This window comes from Capricornis sumatraensis, chromosome 4 (genome assembly GCF_032405125.1).
Source record: "Capricornis sumatraensis isolate serow.1 chromosome 4, serow.2, whole genome shotgun sequence".
NCBI lineage: Eukaryota > Metazoa > Chordata > Mammalia > Artiodactyla > Bovidae > Capricornis > Capricornis sumatraensis.
In genome coordinates this window covers 18,473,626-18,497,444 of record NC_091072.1, presented here as the reverse complement: position 1 = coordinate 18,497,444, position 23,819 = coordinate 18,473,626, and the positions used below count along the sequence as shown (strand labels likewise).

Genomic DNA, 23,819 nt, shown 5'->3' with positions numbered 1-23,819 from the left:
TATCAAAATTTTTTCTTCTGAAAATAAGTTCTATACAAAGAACACCACATTTAAAGTACCTCAACACAACTATTTATTACAGGTAAGAGATCTTGAAATTTCGAGCAGGTAAAATGTTCACTTAAAGTGTACCACAGTAACTCAGCATGTTTTTGTTTAAAACAGGAAGTTTATTTGCTCAGTACACCAAGTAGAATGCAAGCACTATCATGACAAATATACAGAAATATGCAGATCAACATAAAACAGTAATTTATTTTTAAAGAAGGGAAATCTCTAAATGTTATGACAACGTACTCCCAAGAATCCTTTTTTCAGTTAATTATACATTTCAATAAAATAAATGGTAATGACTTAAGTGGAAGTTAGCTTGTGAATTTTTCTTAAAAATAAAAATCCAACCCTATTAATCCATGCCAGTTAAACACTCTCAACTAAAATTTCCCAGTAAGTACAAGAGATGGAGTTAGTTACCTTTTTTGCTTGAACAGTCCCAAGGAAAATGGTTACTACAAATACAGCAGGCAAACTGTTAAGACCGACCGATCTAGAATAGTGTTGAACTAATTTCAGTCTCAAATTGTGCTGAACGCTCATCATTAGTACGGCACATTTTGGTCCATGATGTGGTTTAATGCCAAGACAGATCCCAATTTGTTACAGAAACACATAGATTACTGTTGCTTTTTTTGTTGTTTTGTTTATATATATATATATATATATATATAAAGCCAGATATACTTCCACATACAAAGGCGGGTTTTCCCAAGGGAGATTTACAGGAAGTAGTCTGGGGTGCGCCGGGTCACATGAGGCTCTCCACGACGAGGTGCTGGGTCAAACTGAAGGCTATAAATGGCAAAAAAAAGAGAGAAAGCAACTGGTTACAGGTTTTGACTTTGCAGGCAAACAAATCAATTAAGAACAGACATTGAGGCAGAAAGAGCAGTGCTCGTCTCTCGCCTTCTCTGTTATGACCCTGGGTAAGTCACTGCAAGTGTTCTCGTCCATAAAACCAGCTGAGCTACAGTGAAGATTTAAGCTAAGAAGCTGTCTGGCTCACATCTGACATAAGAGGTCTGTAATATTACATTCAGTTGAATGGAAGCAATGAGAGCAGACATGCTTGTTTTAGATTTTAAGGGAAAAGCATTCAGTCTTTCACTATTAAGAATGATGAAATTAGCTGTGGGGGTTTTGTAGATGACCTTTATCAGGATGAGAAAGTTCCCTTCTTTGACTAGGTGAGCACAGCTGACCCTTGAAAGAGGTGGGGGTTGGGGTCCCGACCCTCTGCAGTTGAAAATCCGAGTATAACTTATAGCCAAGCCCTCTGTATATGTGGTTCCTACCTGTGGTTCCAAGGATCCTGTAATACTAGAGTACTAAAACAGGAAACCACGTATAAGTGGACTCATGCAGTTCAAATCTGTGTCCTTCAGGGGTCAACTGCATTTTTATTGTGAAAGGGTGCTGGATTTTGACAAATGGCTTTTTCTGGCCTTACTGAGAAGATCATGTGGTTTCTGCCCTTTATTAATATGGTTTATTATAAGAACTTGGAGAAGGCACTGGCAACCCACTCTAGAACTCTTGCCTGGAAACTCCCATGGACGGAGGAGCTTGGTAGGCTGCAGTCCGTGGGGTCCCTAGGAGTCGGACACGACTGAGCGACTTCCCTTTCACTTTCCACTTTCATGCATTGGAGAAAGAAATGGCAACCCACTCCAGTGTTCTTGCATGGAGAATCCCAGGGACGGAGGAGCCTGATGGGCTGCCATCTATGGGGTCGCACAGTCGGACATGACTGAAGCGACTTAGCAGCAGCAGCAGCATTGTAAAAACTGATTTTCCTATTCTGAACCAACTTTGCAATCCTAGGATACATCCCACTCGGTCAGTGTATAATCCTTTTTATATACTGCTGGACTTGGTTACTATTTTGTTGCAAATTTTTGCATCTATATATGCATAAAGACTATAGTCGGTAGTTTTCTTAAAATGTCTTTGATTTTGGTGTTAGGGAAATATCTTTAAAGAATGGGTGAGGAAGTAATCCTTCCTCTTCTGTTTTTTGGAGGTGTTTGTGCAGGCTTGGTGCTAATTCCTTTTTTTAATCATCTGGTCAATTCACAACTGAAGCCAACTGGGCTTGGGCTTTTCTTAGTAGGAAGTCCTAAAATTATTAATTCAATTTCTTCACTTGCTTCAAGTTTATTGAAGTTTTCTACTTCTGAGTCAGTCTTGGTAGTTTTTCTTTTTGTCTTTCTAGGAATTCATCCATTTTATCCTAGTTACCTAATTTGCCCCCCAAGTTATTCCTTGTATTCCCTTACAATTCTTTATTTCAGTAAGGCTTGTGCAGATTTTGCTAATGATGGGTCTTCAACTCTTTTTTTTCTTGGCCAATCTACTTAAGGCTTTTCAATTCTATCAATAAGAAACAACGTTTGGTTTCACTGGTTTTCACTATTTTTCTATTTAATTTCCACCACTAACTTTATTTCCTTCCATATGCTTGCAATAACTTTAACTTGCTCTTCTTTTTCTAGGTCCATAAGATGTAAAGGTAGGTTATGGAGGCTGGATTTGGAGATGAGGGTACCAGCATGAGTGAGTTCTGGTGAAAGCCCTCTTCCGGGTTACAGACTGTCAACTTCTAATTCTACCTGATTTCTAATATAGGCATTTACTACCATAAATTTCTCTGAAAACACTGCTTCCACTGGGATATCCCGTAAGTTTTGGTACACTGTTTTCATTTTCACTCATCTCATTTTCTTTTTGACTACCTGAAAGGTTACTTAGGAGTGTCTTAATTTCTACCTATTTATACATTTTCCTAGTTTTTGCTATTGATTTCTAATTTCATCCAACCATGTTTGGAGAATATATTTTGTATGATCCCATTCTTCTTAAATTTACTGAGGCTTGGCTTACAGCCAAACACACGGTCAGTACTGGACAATGTTCCAGGTGTGTTTGAGAAGACTGTTCTGCTGTTGCCGGGTGCAGAGTTCTGTAGATGTGAGGTAAAATGTTTCTCAAGTCCTCTATTTTCTTGCTAGTCTTCTGTGTACTTCTGTTATTGCCAAGTGGCATAATGAAATCTCCAGCTATTGTTGTTGAATTGTCTGTTTCTTTCTCAGTTCTGTTTGTTTTTGCTCCATGTATTTCAAGGCTCCACTATTAAGTGCATATCTTTGTGATATATTTCCCTAATAGTCAGACTCTTGATCACTGTGAAATACACTTCTTCATGTCTAGTAACAATTTTTGTTTTGAAATCTATTTGGTCTGATATTAGTATATCCAGTACAGCACTTCTGTGGTTCCTATTTGCATAGCATATCTTTTCTCATCATGCTTCTTTTAACCTATTCATGTTTTTGAATATAAGTTATATTTCCTATAGACATTATAAAACTAGAGATTTAAAAACAAAAACATCAGCTTGATAATTTCTGCCCTTTGATACCATTGTGTTGATGACTCATTCGGTACTACTGATATCAACTCATTTTCCTTTTTTAAATTATGCCTTTTGTTTCTTGGTTCCTGCTCTGTGTTCTTTGTAGTAAAATATTATTTTCTAACATACTATTTAAATTCCTTAATAACTGTACACTTATTTTTATTAGCAGTTGCTCTAGAACCTAGACTATACAACTTGTAAAATTCTACTTCAGATTTGTAAATTCTAGTGAATTAAGAGGTGTTCACTCCTAGATAGCATATAGCTCCTTTCCATTTCCACTTCCTTTTTTTTGCTACTGATCTTATAGAGTATATATGTTACAAACCCCTAAATTATATATAATACTATATAATTACTATTTTACATACTCTTACAACCTTAAGCCGAGAGAGGAGAGTATACATTTATAGATTTTGTTAAATATCTTTCTCATTTTTTCTTCATATACTTCCGTTAATTCAAATTTACCATCTGGTGGCCCTTACTTTAGTACAGCTTTGTTCCCCTCAACCTCTTCTGTGCTGTTACTGTCAAATCTACATTTCTGTACATTCCATTACTTATAAGTTCAACTATACTATAAATACATCCATGCTGTGTCATGCAACTGATTTTTAAACTCATTAAGAAGGTACAATTACTATTTTCTGTGTGTAGCAGACTTACTGTCTGGTGTCCCTTGCTTTCAGCCTTAAGTGCTGAAAGTATATCTTGTATGGCAGGTCTGCTAGCACGCAATTCTCTCCATTTCTGTTTATCTGAGTATGCCCTTTTTGCATTCACTTTGAAGTTGTGCTGGATATGACCTGGGTTGTTTTATTTTTAGCACTTTAAGAAAGTTTCATTGCCTCTCTGAGGTGATGTCAGCTGATTACTCCATTGAGGTACTCTTTTCTAAGTCATTTTTCTCTTTCTGTCACCAGGATTTCTTCTTTTAGACTCTCAGCATTTTGACCGTGATGCGTCTGACTACTCCTGTGTCCATACAGCCTACTAACTGAGTACAGCCTTCTTTTCTCCCAGAGTTGACTGTGATGATCTCAGGAAAGCTCTTCTTCTCTTTTCCTGGTTTTATCTGTTAAAGTTCTCCTTGCTTTCCTCTCTTGCTTATTGCTACTAATATTGTGGGAGCTATAGAGCCTTCTTTATTGGTCTCCACCATATTACCCATTGTCTTCCACACAATACTTAGGCTTGCAATTCTTGACCCTCTGTTCTAAGTGAGGTCAGTCCCCTCAGGCAAAGGTGAGGAACTTTTTTCTGCATCTTTCTGAACAGAACTTTTATTTCACTGTTGAGAGATGCAGGCAGGTATGAAGGCCCACTTCTTAGTGGCATCTCCTATTCTAGAGCAGGTGCTGGCAAGAATCAGGGATACAGCATTCTCTGCTCCTAACATGCACAAGTGGAATAAAGCCTCCACCCTAGGACCAGGTAGGGGAAAGAAGTCTCAGCCAGACTGACTGAGCAGAACCAGACTGGGGAGGCTGAGATATGCTGGCATCTGCCTGTGTCGGGGGAGAAGCCCCATCTTCTTGGCCACACCTACGGAGTAGCTTCTGTACCAGGGATCTGGAAACAGGGGAGAGAACAAACACACTGTGACTCAAATTCCACAGACTCTGGTGTTATGCTGAGAGTCAGCAGATCTTCTAGAATCAGTGTGTCTACATTTGCTGTATACATTTAGGACAAATATCAAAAACGTGAAATAACAGTTTAATGTCACATTCTCTAGTCCAATGGTGGTTTCTGCTGGGGAGAGGGTTTGCTATGTTTCTTAGCCCACTAATCCAAAACCAGAAATCTTCTACCTCTAATTTTCATAATCTACATTATAGTTCTCCTTCTAAAAGTGATTCCATACAATTAAAATTTAAAGGTACTTACAAGGAATATTTCAAAGTGTCATCTAATTCCATGATAGCAGCCTGGTTCCCACAACGATAACAGTAATTGGGTGCACTGAAAATGGTAACCACGTTCCGATCATGACACCAATTGTATCCCTGCAATATAAAAAAAAAACCGACCCATCAAAATCAGTGTTTCACCATAAAACTGTCATACTGACAGAGGTAACCTTCGAAAACGTGAAGGCTGCAAGCGTTCTGTGTGCACCTGATGTGGTGCCCATCTTTTACACTAGACATCTGCACTGAGGCTCACCTGCAGACACAGGGTTCTGTTACTTAGGGTTCAGTACCTTTTTCTGCTTAATCGATGTTTGAGATCAGGGCTAGGATGTGTATTCAGATTCCTCCCACAATGATGGAAGAGGTCTCAATTCCTCCTCATAAATTATGTCAACTTTTGCTTTATGAATTTTGACTGTATTACTAGGTAAACTAAAATTTACAATTATTCCCTCCCGTAGAACCAGATCAGTTTTCATCAGTGAAGCCTTCTTTTTATTTATACGTATCTAAAGCCTTGTTCATATTATTAGCTATACTTTGGATAATTATCTAATTGATATACTGATACACCATTTTCCATCCCTGTACTTCTGGTCTATGGTATCATTATGTTTTAGGTAAATTCCAAATAACAGATGAATTCTGATTATGTCTCCAATCTGAAGGTCTCAGCATTTTAGGGAAGTACAAATTTTCATCCATTCACATTCCTTATGATGACTGATAGAATTAGGTTTATCTTTACCACATGAATTCATGTTCTTTATTTACCATGCTGTTACCCTACCTGACTCTATTGGATTACAGAAGTTTTTTCTAACATCCTGAAGCCACTCTCTACTGGTTTGGAAGGATTATATGCTATTTATATTCCTTTAGTGTTTAAAAAAATAGTTTAACATCATGGTAGAGAAATCTGGCAGGCACCACCTTCACTAAGTGATCCAAGCTAATGCCACCAGCAGTGGGCCGGATCTCATGACCTGCTATGATGTGCCGAGAAGGATACAAGCATCATATCATACTGTGATATGCCCGCCAAAAATGCTTGTCCTGAATCATAAGGAAACATCAGCCAAACCACAGACAAAGGCGATTTCTACAAAACAAAATGCTGGTAGTCTTTAAAAATGTCAAGATTATCCAAAACAAAAAATCTGAGGAATTATGTCCACGTCAAAGGGGACTGAATACAGCATAAGCCTATATTAGACTTACACGCACAAATACAGTTGAATTTTGCTATAAGGACATTGGTGAGATAAAAAAAATTTGAATGAAGTATTTAGATAATAGTACTTTCTCAATGAAAATTTCCAGACTGTGATTAAGTATACCGTAGTTATTTAGGAGAAAGTCCTTATTCTTACAAAATACACATGGAAATTTGGATGTGAAGGAGCATTTCACTTGCAACTAACATTGGAACAGTTCAAAAGTCAGGGGGAAGGGGAACAGGAAGGGAGAGACAGAATTATGAAGCAAACATTAAAGTATACTCAAGGAATCTGAGTGTAGGATACAAAGAATTTTTTTGTTACTATTTTTGCAACTTTTCTCTAAGTCTTAAAGTGAGTTACAATTTTGCTCTGGTCAACAATATTTGCCTTACTTGCTAAAAGGAGCCAAGTTTTTTCTCCTTTCCTTTAGGTAATGGGGAGGGATGTTTCTGACATTCTAAGTCATGGAGCCTTACTATCGAAACAGTTATTGGAAGCAAAGATCACCATCCTACAGGAGAAGGACATACCTCCATTACAAGTTGGTGAGCGCGAGAAACCAGTGTGAGACCATTAGCATGGTTAAACGTTTCGGAAATATCTTGTCCAAATGTGTAGCCAGCACCACGTGGTGAAATACCCCACCCACCACGATCATCTGGGTCCGACCATAAGAGATCACACATTGGGCCCTGGCAAAGAAAATGGAGCACAAAGCATACCTCATCAGCACTCACAGGTGACTAACCTAGGGTTACCACAACGTGGTTATATCTTTCTTTTTCATTAAAACTAAGTTTAAGTTCACCTCATGTGGAACTTCTTGTAAACGATCCAGGGCTCGTATATGATCCAGTGTATCTATGGATGGAGAGAGGCCACCGTGGAGGCAGAATATCTGTTTGGGAATTTAAAAAGAAAATGAACTTGTTTTATTAAATGCTAAATATCAATCTTAGTAGCTTTTCTTTTCAAAATAATCTTTCATAATATTCACAGTGGAAAATTTTATAAAATACAATAAAAAAAAAAAACACTGTCGGAGAAAGCAGTTAATATTTAAATCTATTTCTTCTGTCTTTTTTCTTTATAATCCTAGGTATTTTATGTAGTGTGTTTCTGCTTTCTCTAGAATGCAATTTCTGTGCTTGTGACCACCCACCGTTACCTTTTCTGTTGGTTACTGCTGACAGATAAAAATTTTTCTTACAGCAAAGATCCTACTGATGCCTGTTAATGATTCTAATAAAACAGCCTGTCAGTTTTTTAAGAGTTTTCTGAGTACATAATCATGTTGCCTTCAAATATATTTTTGTTATTTTCTTCTCAAATGTTTGGGCTTCCCTTGTGGCTCAGCTGGTAAAGAATCTGCCTGCAATGCACGAGACCTGGGTTTGATCCCTGGGATGGGAAGATCCCCTGGAGAAGGGAGAGGCTACCCACTCCAGTATTCTGGCCTGGAGAATTCCATGGACTGTATAGTCCATGGGGGTCACAAAGAGTTGGAAACGACTGAGCGACTTTCACTTTCACTTCTCAACATTTATACCTTTTAATTTTTTTTACTGCTCAGTGCATTGGCTAGACTTACAAAAACAAAATTGAAAAATAAAAGATTTGGTGGGAGGGAGGGGAGACAGTACTCCCAGGTCCAGCCTCCAGGGATTCTTAGTCAGAGATAATAATAATAAAGTTTTAGAGGACACTTTCCTCCTGATTTTGAAGAGGTTTCTATGTCTTGCTTATAAGTATCGTTTTTTTTTTCTCAATCCAATTAATGCTATTTCACTCCTTAACTGAGCTTCAAAGATACAGCATTCAGATGGTTTTGGTCCAATTTTATCTTTCTGTGTTTGCCACGTCTGACGTTATGTTGGGGCTATACTAGCTTTACAGAGTTTTAAGCTGTCCATCTTTTCCTAAGCTCTAAAACATGGAAATGTTGTATTTCTTAAAGGTTTGGTAGAAACTGCCTATAAAACTATCTAGATCTGGTTACTCTTCAGTTTTTTCTTAGCCTGGTAGTTATTTACATTGGTCTAAATTCTTCAAAGCAGTTTAATAATATTCTGCCATAATAAATTTCACCTATCTTTTCAAGTTTATTGAAGTAAAGCTATACCTGTGATATCCAAGTACCTCCATACTTATCAGTAATGCTTCATTTTTCAATCCCAGTGTTTTATGCGACCTCCTCCTCTTTTTCTGGATCAGTTTCTACGTTTCCCAAACAGACTTTTCAAAACTTGCTTTTGGCTATATTCATCAACTCTATTTGTTGGTATCCATTTCTGCTTTTATTTTGAATTAACCCTTTAAATTTATTTACTGTTTCACTCTTTGAATTAAATGTTTATTTTACATTTCTTTTCTATTTTTCTACAGATAAAATGTGATTTATAAATAAATGCATTTCCCTGCATTGCATCCCTTACAACATCTAAAAGTTTCAGTTTGCACCATATTTCCACTTGGCTATCTGGAAATAATTTTTATCTTATGAGTGTTAGTAGAAGACTGTGAAAGTTTCCAAGGAGGGCGATCTGTCCGATTACTTAGAATCAGACTGTCACTTAACACATGGTGTATAAATAGATGGATCAATAGATGGAAAGGGAAGCAGGAAGGAGAAGAAGGATGAAAAAAAGGATTTGCTGTCTCACATAAAACTTACCCAATGCCCTGTTCTGAAACTTAAAGACACAGAAAAGGCCAGGGAGATGCAGAAAGAATGTCACATAAACCTAGACCCTAAATTACTAATAAACATCTTTTATCCACCCCCACATACATACCTGTCCATCTACTAAAGCTGTAAGTGGCAGATAATCAAAGAGATCTGTAAAATATTTCCAAACATTGGCATTTCCATACTTTCGCAGACATTCATCATAAAAGCCATATACTTGGGTAATTTGTCGGCTTTCGTGGTTTCCTCTCAGTATTGTAATGCGTTCTGGATAACGCACCTGGAGGGAAAGGAAAAGGAACCCATGGTATACCTGGTAGCTACTAGTGTTAGTTAAGCACATTAACCTCTGACCCACTTCATTTAATGGCCAATACATTAAATGTTAATTCTTTTTCAGAATAAAAAACTGTCTTATTCATCACTAGGTCCCCTCTTGATTACTTTGAATATTTTTTTATGGTCATCTTTCTTCATTACTATGTACTCGTACTCCCCTCGCTGGAATTCCTTATTTAACTGATAATTGTACCTGATTCTTTGTCTCTAACCCTTTTTTCATACTCAAATTATCATTAGTCTTCCCAGTCTTTCCAGAACACTAAGACTTTTTAATGCTCAGTGGACACAGACCAGAGATCTGGACTTGAGATGAACTCTACATACTCTTCCTCCTTTTTATTTCCCACAGGAAGAATGTATTTGCCAACAAAACACAAAAACAGGCCCTGAAAAATCTGGGCAAAATTTCAAATGTATTTATAGCTTCCTTTCCATGACAGAACATAGAGATCTACTTTATGGCATAATTTTTAGTTAGGAATGTGTCTGGTAAGAAGTATGAAAAAGCATCAGATTCTGTAAACCAAAAAGCTGCAGGTGCATATTTCATATATATTTACTAAGCAACCACTGTGTGTCCAACACTGAGCACAGAGTTCAAAGCCAGATGCCAGTTCCACAGAAATATAATACATGAATTCTGCTGGTTGGGGACTAATTTCACTTAAGGAAGGATGGGAAATAAATAAAACAAGGCAATAAACCACTATGTGACATAAATAAGGGATGTGAGAGCCAGTTTCACGATAATCTAGAGAAAAAAGAGGAAAGCTAACATGGAGCAGTAGGACTTGAGCCGCGTTGTGGCAGAGGGGTAAGAAATAAGAGAGACCAATCTTTTGAAGAAATCAGATAAGGAAGTAGTTGGAGACAGACAGCACATTTAAACTCTCTGATTTGAGGCAAAAAGTTTATGCTACCAACTCTGACCAGCAAATTCAGGCTAGACAGTACAGGATCAGTCAAGGAACGTAAGCTTGATTCTAAAGGTAACACAAAATCACTGAAGAGTTGGGAACACTGAAGTAAGATGAAAGTTAAATGAGAGATTTAATCTGGCAGCATATGCAAGGTAGATTTGGAGAGGTCAGGTCTTGGAGAGAGAAATGTAGGTTACCACATTACTGTACTAATTAAAGTGACATGATGAAGATATGCATTAAATGACAGTAAAAATAGAAAAGACAGAAATAACAGATTTCTCAAGGCAAGAATTTTAAAAATAGAGTATCAATTAACTATATATGTGGGATAAGTTGATTAAAAATGATTTTAAGACTTTAGCTATGGATTACTACCTATAGCAATAATTTACCAGAAGTAGGCAAGAGAAGTTTAATGCATAATTTTCATATCTTTCTCCCAAAAGATGTAAAATCAACTATTATTTTAAGGGGCTATAAAATGAATGGACCATAAACTAGAACATTACGATATACAATGCCCACTCTGTCTTTTGCTGATTTAAAGCTTGGGAAAAAAAAATGAATTTCATTAGTCATACCTTTAATGCCACAAGAAGAGTTACCGTCTCCACAGAATAATAACCTCTGTCTACATAGTCACCCATGAACAGATAGTTTGTATCTGGTGACTTCCCACCGATTCTGAAGAGCTCCATAAGATCATGGAATTGACCATGCACATCTCCACAGACGGTGACAGGACAACGGACCTCTTGTACATTTGATTCTTTTGTTAAAATTTCCTTAGCCTGTTAAAGAAATGAAATCAACAATTAAAAAAGAAGATTCTCTCACAAATCTGAAGGCATCACTTCTTGTCTATTTAAGAAAATGTGGAGGAAAAAAATCAACTGAAATGTGCACTATAAAATCGTAGAACTAAAACCACAAGAAGAGACGACTGTACACATCATAGGATGGCTCGATAAAAAAGAATTACAAGTGTTTTTGAGGATGTGGAGAAGCTGGGAACGTTCACAGTGTTGGTGGGAATCTAAAACGGTACACCTGCTGTGGCAAACAGTCCAGCAGCTCCTCCCAGTGCTACACACAGAACTACCGTGTCACCCAGCAATTCCATCCCTAGACAGAGACTCGAGAGGCGAAAACTGCAGCTGACACATGCTCATGGCAGCATTACGCACAATGGACAAAAAGCGGAAACCACCTCAAAGCCCACTAACTAATGAATAAATAATGGTATTATTTGTTCAATGGAGTATTATCCAATAATAAAAGCAATGAAAGACTGATTACACGCTATTAACTTTGAAAACATACTAAGTGAAAGACAGTCACAAATGGTCATATTGGATGACTCCATTGATGTGAAATGTTCGGAACAGACAAACCTGCAAAGATAGAACATCAGGGCTGCCTAGGTAGGGCTGAGGGGTAATAACTAAGGGGCAAGAGATTTCTTTTAGGGGTAATGAAAATATTCTAATAGGGCAGTGATGGATGCACATATTTACGAATGTACTAAAAGCCAGTGAACTGAACACTCACAATCAGACTTGCATAGAAATTTCACCTCAAAGCTGGTTTTTTTAAACGAACAATATTATTTATAGGTTAACAAATATCAATATTAAAGAAAAAGTCACAATTATTCTAATTCTTTCACAAACACCTTACAGCAACTCATAGGACAATTTTCAACTTTATTTCAACTATTCTATATTTAATGACTCAAGTTACTGTTTGGAGGCCCTAAAGTACAGAATTTATATATAAACAGTGACAAATTAAATATATTGACTAAGTTCAAGTTCATGACACCTCATTTATCTAACAACTTTTCCTAATAAGAGCCCAGAATCAGAAAGTAAATGAAAAAATCCTCTGAAGTAATGAGCAGATATGGTAAAAGGAGATGTACCAACTGAGACACGAGCTCCCTGCTGCCCAGTCAGTCACTGGGATGGGGCAAGGAGGAGGGCAGAGCTGCTGCAAGGTGTAATTCCAATTAGCACTGAAGGGAATTTTAGAGATTATCAAGTATCTCCTAGGTTTGACAAATGGCTCAGAAATGTCCAAGTTTACAAATGAAACGGCATTTTTATCAAGTTTAGTCCATAAAAATAGCTTCCTAATTTTGTTCAGGAAAAACAAATCAAACTGAGGAACATAAATCAGAGTTCAGTTGGACCTGATGTCTATTTTGGTTTTTTTTTGGCTGTGCCGGCTCTTTGTGGTGTACAGGCTGAGTTACCCCAGGGCATGTGGGATCTTAGTTCCTCAACCAGGGATCAAACCCACGTCCCCTGCGTTGGAAAGTGGTCAACCACTGGACCATGAAGGAAGTCCCTGGACCTGATGTCTTGTATTTATTATTATTGGGAAAAACCCTCAACATTCAGCTGATGGTTCCAAATCTAAACAGGAAATCTCCTTCACATACAAACACATCTTCAGTACCTTATTTTAAACATGGAAATAAAAAGTACCAAAATGTAAATATTATCCAATTCAACTGTTCTTTTAAGGCCATATGGTTATCTTAACCCAGCACAGGTTTTAAACAACTATGAAGATGAGTTAAGAGACATGATTCACAGTGTGTGTTTGCTTTACATTAACAGCAATACTTCCTGAGCTTTTATCTACATAGCACTGAAGTACTTCATCAGGCCAGACAAATTTTTATCTTTATGGTACAGATCCCTCATGTTTCTAAATGATTTATAACTCACACTCTTTATTGTAAAGTGCTCTTATTTTGCAATCACTCTGGGGTCCCTTCAAGCAAAGGGTGGGCTGGCTTGGCAGAAGTTACAGTTCACCTGTAGACAGCTGGAATTCTCAATGTACAAACCCCTGAGTGTCAGGGGTCCCCAAAAGCGCCCCAGGTTTGCTAGTGATTCACAAAAGACGATCCAGAGAACTCAGCACACAGGTGTACTCACGGCTATGACTTACGACAGTAAAAACAGACACAGCACAATCAGCAAAAGGAAAAGGCGCAGAGGCACGGCCCCGAGCAAATCAAGGGCAGGCTTCAGGAGTCCTCTCCCGGCGGAGCTGCACAGACACACCTGACGCCCGTGTGCAACCTGCCCGTTACAGGGAAGCTCTTCAGCCTCGGAGCCCAGACGGGGAGCTGGTCCCTCTATGATGTACCAAAGTACTAGACATCCAAAGAAAACCACATGTCCAGCATAAATCACACTGTGTGCATGAACAGTTTAGGCACAGTGGGCAATTCTCAACAGGGAATGGTGCGAACCCTCCCCAAATCCAAGTTTCCAGACACCAACAAGAACCTTGACACCCAGCTTTTAAACAGACAGTGGTCTCGGGGCTGCTATGCCAGCCCTTTTCTGTACACTGTTTAACTCTGCACGTAATTCTCATGAGTGTTTCTTTAATGTGACTTAGAACTCAAAGTTTGATTCTCTCTCTGACTCTGATAGGGGCTTCCCTGGTGGATTAGTGGTAAAGAATCCTTCTGCCAATGCAGGAGACACAGGAGACTCAGATTCTATCCCTGTGTGGGGAAGATCCACTGGAGGAGGAAATGGCAACCTGCTTCAGTATCCTTGGCTGGGAAATCCCATGAACAGAGGAGCCTAGCAAGCTACAATCCATGAGGGCGCAAAGATTTGGACATGACTGAACATGCATGAAGACTGATAGTTCGGTTCAGTTCAGTCACTCAGTCGTGTCCAACTCTTTGCAACCCCGTGGCCCGCAGCACGCCAGGCTTCCCTGTCCATCACCAACTCCCGGAGCTTACTCAAACTCATATCCATTGAAGTCAGTGATGTCATCCAACCATCTCATCCTCTGTTGTCCCCTTCTCCTGCCTTCAGTCTTTCCCAGCATCAGGGTCTTTTCAAATGAGTCAGCTCTTCGCATGAGGTGGCCAAAGTATTGGAGTTTCAGCTTCAGCATCAGTCCTTCCAATGAACACCCAGGACTGATCACCTTTAGGATGGACTGGTTGGATCTCCTTGCAGTCCAAGGGACTCTCAAGAGCCTTCTCCAACACCACAGTTCAAAAGCATCCATTCTTCAGAACTCAGCTTTCTTTATAGTACAACTCTCACATCCATACATGACTACTAGAAAAACCACAGCTTTGACTAGCTGGACCTTTGTTGGCAAAGTCACGTCTCTGCTTGTAGGTTATCTAGGTTGGTCATAACTTTTCTTCCAAGGAGTAAGCGTCTTTTAATTTCATGGCTGCAGTCAACATCTGCAGTGACTTTGGAGCCCCACCCCAATAAACTTTGACACTGTTTCCACTGTTCCCCCATCTATTTGCCATAAAGTGATGGGACCAGAGGCCATGATCTTAGTTTTCTGAATGTTGAGCTTTAAGCCAACTTTTTCACTCTCCTCTTTCATCAAGAGGCTGTTTAGTTCTTCACTTTCTGCCATAAGGGTGGTGTCATCTGCATATCTAAGGTTATTGATATTTCTCCCAGCAATCTTGATTCCAGCTTGTGCTTCATCCAGTCCAGCATTTCTCATGATGTACTCTGCATATAAGTTAAATAAGCAGGGGGACAATATATAGCCTTGCTGCTGCTGCTGCTAAGTCGCTTCAGTCATGTCTGACTCTGTGCGACCCCACAGACGGCAGCCCACCAGCCTCCCCCATCCCTGGGATTCTCTAGGCAAGAATACCGGAGTCGGTTGCCATTTCCTTCTCCAATGCACGAAAGTGAAAAGTCAAAGTGAAGTCGCTCAGTCGTGTCCAACTCTTTGCAAGCCCATGGACTGTAGCCTACCAGGCTGCCCTGTCCATGGGATTTTCTAGGCAATAGTACTGGAGTGGATTGCCATTTCCTTCTCCAGGGGATCTTCCCGACCCAGGGATTGAACCCGGGTCTCCCACATTGTAGACAGACGCTTAACGGTCTGAGTCACCAGGGAAGTCCTTTGCTAGCATGTGAGATGACTGCAACTGTGTGGTAGTTGGAGCATTCTTTGGCATTGCCTTTCTTTGGGATTGGAATGAATACTGACCTTTTCCAGTCCTGTAGCCACTGCTGAGTTTTCCAAATTTGCTGACACTTTAGAGTGCAGCACTTTCACAGCATCATCTTTTAGGATTTGAAATAGCTCAACTGGAATCCCATCACCTCCACTAGCTTTGTTCATAGTGATGCTTCCTAAGGCCCACCTGACTTCCACTCCAGGATGTCTGGCTCTAGGTGAGTGATCAACCATCGTGATTATCTGGGTCATGAAGATCTTTTTTGTACAGTTCTTCTGCGTATTCTTGCCACCTCTTCTTAATATCCTCTGCTTCTGTTAGGTCCATACCATTTCTGTCCTTTATTGTGCCCATCTTTGCATGAAATGTTCCCTTGGTATCTCTAATTTTCTTGAAGAGATCTCTAGTCTTTCCCATTCTATTGTTTTCTTCTATTTCTTTGCACTGATCGCTGAGGAAGGCTTTCTTATCTCTCCCTGCTATTCCTTGGAATTCTGCATTCAAATGGGTATATCTTTCCTTTTCTCCTTTGCCTTTCACTTCTCTTCTTTTCATAGCTATTTGTAAGGCCTCCTCAGACAACCATTTTGCCTTTTTGCATTTCTTTTTCTTGGGGATGGTCTTGATCATTTCATCAGGTATGACCTATATCAAATCCCTTATGATTATACAGTGGAAGTGACAAATAGATTCAAGTGATTAGTATGGACGAAGATTTGTGACACTGTACAGGTGACAGAGATCAAGAACATCCCCAAGACTCTGATAAGACCTAGTTAAAACTGTGACCTTCAGGACCGTGGTGATGGAAAATGCCACTTGGCCCAGATGCATCCAGGCAGACAGCTGTTATTACTGCATGCACTGTTATATTCCTACCCATTCAAACTTGTTTTCTCACCCACTTAAAACATTCTTTCTTTTGCTGTCAAGTCAAATCTATGAACAGAACTGAAAAAATAAAAGTTTGGAAATGACATTCACATATAATTCTTTATTTTTACTCTACCCATATTTTAAGAATATGGAAAATGGAAATGTCAAGTCTCCCCAGCCCCTCAACAGGTGACACGCTATTGACATCTCTATTTCTGTGCGGGTGCCCATCACTGGAGCCAAAATACCACAAAGCTACTGAATTTGGTTTTGGGATAGCCAGCATACAAATTCCTTTCCCCTCTATTTACACATAAATCATCTGCTATTAAAAAGTGATTACCTCTTACTCCTAGGCAAATTCATCTAAAGAAAGCCATAGAACAGAGTGATCTCTGAAAAAGATGAGATTAAATAAACTTCTAAATCCTATGAAAGTCACTCAGTCATGCGCGACTCTTTGCGACCCCAGGAACTATACAGTCCACGGAATTCTCCAGGCCAAAATACTGGAGTGGGTAGCCTTTCCCTTCTCCCCGGGATCTTCCCAACTCAGGGACTGAACCCAGGTTTCCTGCGTTGCAGGTGGATTCTTTACCAGCTGAGCCACAAAGGAAGCCCTCTAAATCCTACAGGGCAAGGTTAATGTAAGCATGGTGGCCTGGCCTCCTACAGTTACAAGGTTTCTTCCGTAAATGAGAATTGACTTTTTTTTTTTTTTAATGGAACAAACTTTTTCTTTCAGTTTGATGCCACTCAAGTGTCTATATACCAAGTAATATCAAGCTTGGAAACACAAGTAAGAAAAAAATCATATACTCTGTTAAAATTAAGGAAGAATGAGGCATGCATATGTACACAGAACAAGACACTGTGTGGTTAAAAAGGTTTTAGGATAACTGTGATCCCATTTTAATAAAAACAGCACACCACAAACATCCTTCCTAGCCCACAAAACACAGGCTTTTTGCACAGAGAAAACAAAAGCCTGGAAAACAACCTCAGGTTTGTCCCTGAGGTAGGGCGGTAATGGGAGGGGAAGGTGCATTTAACAGTGGAGCCCGCTGGTTTCCTTCCCTACATTTTTGAGATACTTAAATTAAAAAAAAAAAGTATTACTATTTCAATGGGCTTCCCTGATGGCTCAGATGTTAAAGAATCCGCCTGTAATGCAGGAGACCTGGGACTGATGCCTGGGTTGGGAAGATCCCTTGGAGGACAGTATGCAGCCCACCTCAATATTCTTGCCTGGAGAACCCCCATGGACAGAAGAGCTTGGCGGGCTACAGTCCATGCAGTCACGAAGAGTTGGACACGACTGGGCGATTAAGCACTTTTTCAATCAGAAAAAGTAACTTTTTCAACTTTGAAACAAATTCTAATGGCAATAACCTAATTATGAAAACAACCGCATGCTATATTCATATAAGGGAATGTTATTCAGCCACAAAACATGACGTATCACGTGATGACGCTGACATAAAGTGTCTACAACAGGCAAATTCATAGAGACAGAAGTCCATCAGTGGCCGCCAGGGGATGGAGAAGAAAGAATGAGGAGTGACTGCTAGTGAGCACAAGGTTTATTTTCTGGAGTGATGAAAATGTCCTGGAATTATATGGTAGAGATAACCACAAAACTATGAATATACTAAAACCACTGAGTTGTACACTTTATAGGGCAAACGTTTATAGTATACGAATTGTATCTCAATTTCAACATACAAGGAAAGCCCAAACCTAAATGTGAAACACTGCTGTAGCTCTGAACTAGCCTTCTTGGAGAGATGACAGGGATCTTTTTTTTTGGCAGCACACAGCATGCGGGATCCTGGCTCCCTGAGCAGGGACTCAGCTGGTATCCCCTGCGGTGAAAGTGTGGCGTCCCAACCACTGGACTGCCAGGAAAGGACAACAGTGAATTTAATGCCATTTTTGTTAGAAAAACTAAGTCCAAGAAATACACATAGTTTATATAGTCTAAAATGCAGTGACTGTTTTGGTATTAATTTTAGCTTCAATTTATAGCATTTTGATTTCCTTTAATCAAAGAAGGCTCCATCCACCAAGTCCTTCTTAGCATTTGTCCTAAAAAAAAAATGAAGAAAAAAATCTCTGCAAGATTTTCAAAGCAGAATAAATGACATAGGTTGCAAATAAAACTACTCCATGTGAAAGTGGTTTATAATTATCTTCATTTTATCTGTGAATATGATTTTACACATCCTATGGACATCTGAGAAATGATGAACTGATTTTTAAAAAGGCTGCTATCTAGTCAGAAGCAGTAGCTCATGCTAGTCTAGTCTGGTTTAGTTTCTTTACCTGTCTGACACGAAGGATGGCTTAGACAAGCATGGAAAATGATTTGTTCAGTCGGCAATACTGGGTTTTAACCTCGTATTTCAGCATAGTCATACTATTTTTTGTTATAGTGAGAAAGAAACACGCTACTCTCTATCTCGATCACTGAATTAAAAGAATGACTTATTTGTATCCGGCCGTGTCAGGTCCTGGGTGTGGTGCGGGAGCTCAGCAGCTGCAGCTCGTGGGCTGTTTCGCTGCGGCATGTGCGATCTTAGCTCCCTGACCAGGGACCGAACGGCGCCCCTGAACTGGAAGGCAGGTGCTTCCTCAACAGACCACCAGGGACGTCCTCTACATCACTGCCTTTTCAACTCTATCAATGGGCCACCAGAGCTGGCACCAATACTTGCTCAAGGGAAGTTAAAATGAAAGTAACAAGGCTTTTTGGCTGTTAACACCAATTTTAAGTACAAACTATTAAAGAAAACTACTCGAGAGCTTTTCTTGACTCAGAAAAATCATTTTTACCAGGACCTAATTTTCATTAAGATGGTTTTAGGCATTCATGAATTTACACATGCTATTTCACATCAGTGAAGTAATACCCTACAGAGAATTCTGCTTCTTTCAAGGCTGAGGCCAGGACCCAGGAACATATCCATTAGACCAATACATAATTTACATATGTATCTATACAAACCTCAAACTGTTTCTAAGTAGCCACTGTATAATCAGCATAAAGCTCTGCTCGCACACACATGGGCAAAAATTTCCCTCCCTGCTTAGAATATCATCACCAAGGTTCTACAGCATAAAATAAAGTTTATCAGGTCGAAGAGCCTAAAAATGTCTCCTCCTGAGACTCTACCAAACGTTAAATATAGTTCTAGTCACAGAATGTCCTCAGCTGTGCCAGGCTGGCTCTCCAGGCACCCTATCTTTATACATCACGGTGCACACTGTGCACAAACGCAGAAGCAACCACTCTACACACTAAGGGGGCAAAACGTGCCACTGGCCCCAAAGTTCCACTGCTCGTTTTTTTTTTTTTTTTTAATTAAAAAATTTTAAATTTCATTTTTGGCTGTGCTGGGTCTTCGCTGCTTCACATGGGCTTCCCCTTGTTGTAGAGCAGAGGCCCTAGAGCATGCAGGCGTCAGTGGTTGCAGCACGTGGGTTCAGAAGTTGTGGCTAACAGGCTTAGTCGCTCCGTGGCGTGTGGGACCCGGATCAGGGACCGACACTGTGTCCCCTGCACTGCAAGGAGGAGTCTTAACCACTGGACCACCAGGGAAGCCCCTGGACTGCTAATTTAAGTTCATGTTAAGAGCTGGTCATCTTCTTGGAAGACATGTCTCAACTATTTTATGCAAACAGTTTTTCTCTAGACAGAAACTAAACTTGAAGGCCAGACATACCATATCACTCATACTCATATATATTTTTTAATCAATAGTTACTCTCCAATCGGCATTTGGATGGATTTTATTTCGCCACTGCCTCAAAACAGGGCTATTTCCTGGTACCACTCTGGTCTTTAATTTCAGCTGATTTCTTTGTGATTCAGGCAATCTGGGTTAGAACAGAAATTTAATTTTGGGGGAGAAATCACCATCCTATGATGTAACTTTCTATAGAATAATATTTCTAATAGACTCCCAAAAAAATCATATTAAAAAAACTAAAATCTAGTCACAAAAAATTAAACAAAAAGGTGATTTTTATAGTTTTAAAACATTAGGCTTAACTTTTCATTTTCTCTTATATTCTTTCTTTATGCCTGCCATTCTTGACCTGGAAGGGGAGAACATATATTAAGTAGACCGAATGAGGAACTACTACTAATCCCAGCAGTCTGTGCTTCAGGTAACAGGGACCACAAGAAATAACGAAACTATTTTTCAGAGTTCTAGAGCCACTAGATGGAAAACCCCTCTTGAAGTACATTCTCCACAGAGAAGTCACATCGACAAATCCATTTATTTTGCAGCTTCTTCCAAAAGAAAACAGGATGACACTTAAAAGAAGACAGAACAGCTGGGTTTTTTTTGTCTGTTTTTCATTTGTTTTTTTTTTTGTTTTCTTCATTTAGTATCTACTGCAAATTTCTTGTTAGGACTTCACTCCAGTGGAGTCTTAATACAACTGCCTCGGGAGGTCAGCAAACCAGGAGGTCAGCGATCACCCCAGCCTTAGCGATAAGGAGTAGGAGGGGCAGGGCTGGGCAGCCATCAAGCTGTGGAGCCAGGGTCTGAATGCAGGCTGGCCATTATAAACAAATGCTGCACTCAGCAGGAAAAAGGAGGGCAGAGGTAGGGAAGTAAAATGGAGCTGTAAGGTTAGATGACAGAAAATCAACACCACAAAGGTTTGCCAGAGCTGCTGGAAAGGGGCTCCACACTAAGCACCGCTGAGAAGGGCAGGGGCCGCGGGGGGAACGCCACTCTGCTCCAGCCCTCCACATCCCTGGCAAAAGCAGAGGATAAAGATAAATGACAAAGCACTGCCACTTAAAAATTCGTGTTCGGTGGAAAAGTACAAATATTCAGAGAAAAAAGTGGGTAAGATATAAGCTTAAATATACCTCAAAGTTCCTAGGGACTGGCAGTTCAATTTATTTAGGAGCTGAAGTCAAAATAATCTCTCTGGACAAATTCAGAAAGCTTGCTCAGGTGATGAAGGATCAAGTGTGATCGAGGAGGGGTGCAACATTCTTCTCCCGAAAGACGTCTTAAAGTTATCAGACAGTCAGAGGGAAAAACTGATTCAACTACCAACTTTGCCCACCACTTAAAGTCTATGTCTACTAGTCACAGAGAGGTTAACTGACTCAGCTAATTTCACAACTGGGTATTTCACCCGACAGTCAAGCCTAAGAGAGACAGCGATTTAAAACATCAATCTTAAAACGTGAAATTACAGGTTATCACACAAGAAAACTGAATGTAGCCAGAACCTGAAGCAGTCCATAAGCAATTTGTCTCAGAAACACAAATATACCACTTTTTGGTAGTTCTATTTACAGAAATACATCCTCCTGTACCAATAAATAGTTATTTAGTAGACTCACAGACATAGAAAACAAACTAAGGGTTACCAAAAGGGGATGGGGAGGAGATAAATTAGCAGTTTGCGATTAACATATACACACTACTTTATGTAAAAGAAACAAGAACCTTCTGTATAGCACAGAGAACTATACCCAATGTCACGTAATAACCTATAATGAAAAAGAACCTGAAAAAGAATATTGTATATTTATAGCTGAACAAGTTTGTTGAACACTTAAATGCAACATTATACTTAAAAAAAAAAATTGTTAGTACATAAAGACCCAAAACAACGTTACACTTAATTTCAAAAATAAAACACTATTTTAAACTTAGTATTAACTCTTCCATTCCTAAGACATTTAATTTTAAGGGTACTCTATAAATAATATTAATAAAATCTTTCCTTCAATGCCTTTCTGAGGCATCCTGCTTTCCAAACAAAATCAAGAAAGTCTTAGGGATTATGGCTTAAAAATACATAACAATTCAAAAGTATTAAAGAATAAATAATTTTGTTACTCCTCCACGAGACCTTTTTACATAAAAATAGTCTAGGCTATAAAAGATGAATGAGAAAAAATGTAAAGTCCAAAATAATTCCAGTGGTTAAGAAAAAAATGGATACAGAATTCAGAAGATTGTCTACGATCACACAATCAAGAGCGACTGAAAACAGTAAACCACCTGCATATTTTATTACTTTTTGGAAATGAAAAAAAACCTTACATGTAACAGCAACAGAAATAACCTTCTGAAAAGTGCTACCCTCCAGGAGAAACACATACCCCACTTATCATTTCAGGTAAGCACTGTTGCCAAACTTAAGACTTGCCGTCTTGTTTCTGAAAAATCAAACATTTTTGCTTCCAAAGAGCCTCTCAACGTGAAGACCAGCCACCATCTGTCTCAACTAGAGTCAACTTCTATTTTAAAAAATCACAGTCTGCCATCACACCCACCTCTCTACAAACAAATGCCTGACGCGTTACCAAGTATTAGCGATGTTTGAAGGGCCGAGTCACCTGAGAAAAAGCCTGTTTATTATTACCACGCGCGTTGATAATTCACAACACCCAGGCTCATTTCGGTGCACTTTCCATTACGAGGCTGCAGGAGATTAATCTGCTTGGCGGCTGAAGCTTCGGGATTGCCAGTCCGCCCGGGTTAATGCTGGGGTTGTCAGCAATCCTCACTAGAGCGCCGGTCACCCCACAATCACACTTGGGTGATGAATTCCAGGTGCCACGGAGCCCCCGCCCACCCATCCCAGACGCCTTAGGTCTGGATCCGGAGCGGTGCGGGGATGGGGGGGTGGGGGGGTCCGGGCCTAACCAAGGGCTGTGTCCCGAGAGGGGTCCTGGAAAGGCCCGGCCCCGCCCAGGGGCTGATGCCGAGCATGAGACGCAGCTCCGCCTGGACCCAGTGCCCGGGATGAAGGCGGGCGGGCGGCCCGGGAGGGGAAAGAGGAGGGGTCCCCGCACCGCCCACCCCGCACCCAGCCGAGGCTCCCCGGCCGCACCTCGCCCCTCTTCTCGCTCACCTTTTCACACAGCGTCCGGACTTGGTTCTCGTTAAGCTGTTTACACTCATTCAGCTGCTCGACCCACTGGTCCAGGTCCTTAGTGAACGCCTTGTCGTCCATGGCGGCCCCCGCCCCTCCGCCGCCGCCTCCTCCCGCCCCCCGCGCGCCCCAGCCCCGGGCGCCGCTCCCCTAGCCCCCCGCCGCCGCCGCCGCCGCCAGCTCCCGGCGGAGGAGGGAGGAGCCGGGCACTGCGGACCCCGCGCCCCGCCCAAGCCCCTCGGGCGGCTCCGAGCGCGCGGCCTCCGGGAGACCCCCGCCCGCCCCGGCCCGCGCGCCCCGAGAGTCGGTGAAGGCCGCGGGGACGTGCGGGGCTTCCGCGCAGCTGCCGCCGGAGGATGGGCACCCGCCGCCTGCCGCCCGCCAGCCGCTCTCGCCTCCCTGGCTCCTTCTCTCTCGCTCTTTCTCTCCCCTCCCTCCGGCTTTCCGTCATCGCCCGGGCA

At 40.5% G+C, this 23,819-nt stretch overlaps 1 protein-coding gene across 1 annotated transcript; it reads right to left on the bottom strand.

Annotated features, from left to right (window-relative positions):
* Positions 1 to 191: 191 nt before the first annotated feature.
* PPP2CB (protein phosphatase 2 catalytic subunit beta) lies at positions 192 to 23,439 on the bottom strand. The gene is made up of 7 exons (XM_068970345.1): positions 23,338 to 23,439; positions 11,153 to 11,362; positions 9,413 to 9,586; positions 7,426 to 7,515; positions 7,148 to 7,309; positions 5,369 to 5,487; positions 192 to 849 (listed from the first exon to the last, which is right to left on the bottom strand). Exons 1-7 carry the CDS (start codon positions 23,437 to 23,439, stop codon positions 777 to 779), a joined length of 930 nt encoding a protein of 309 aa, XP_068826446.1. The 3' UTR covers positions 192 to 776.
* Positions 23,440 to 23,819: the final 380 nt, after the last annotated feature.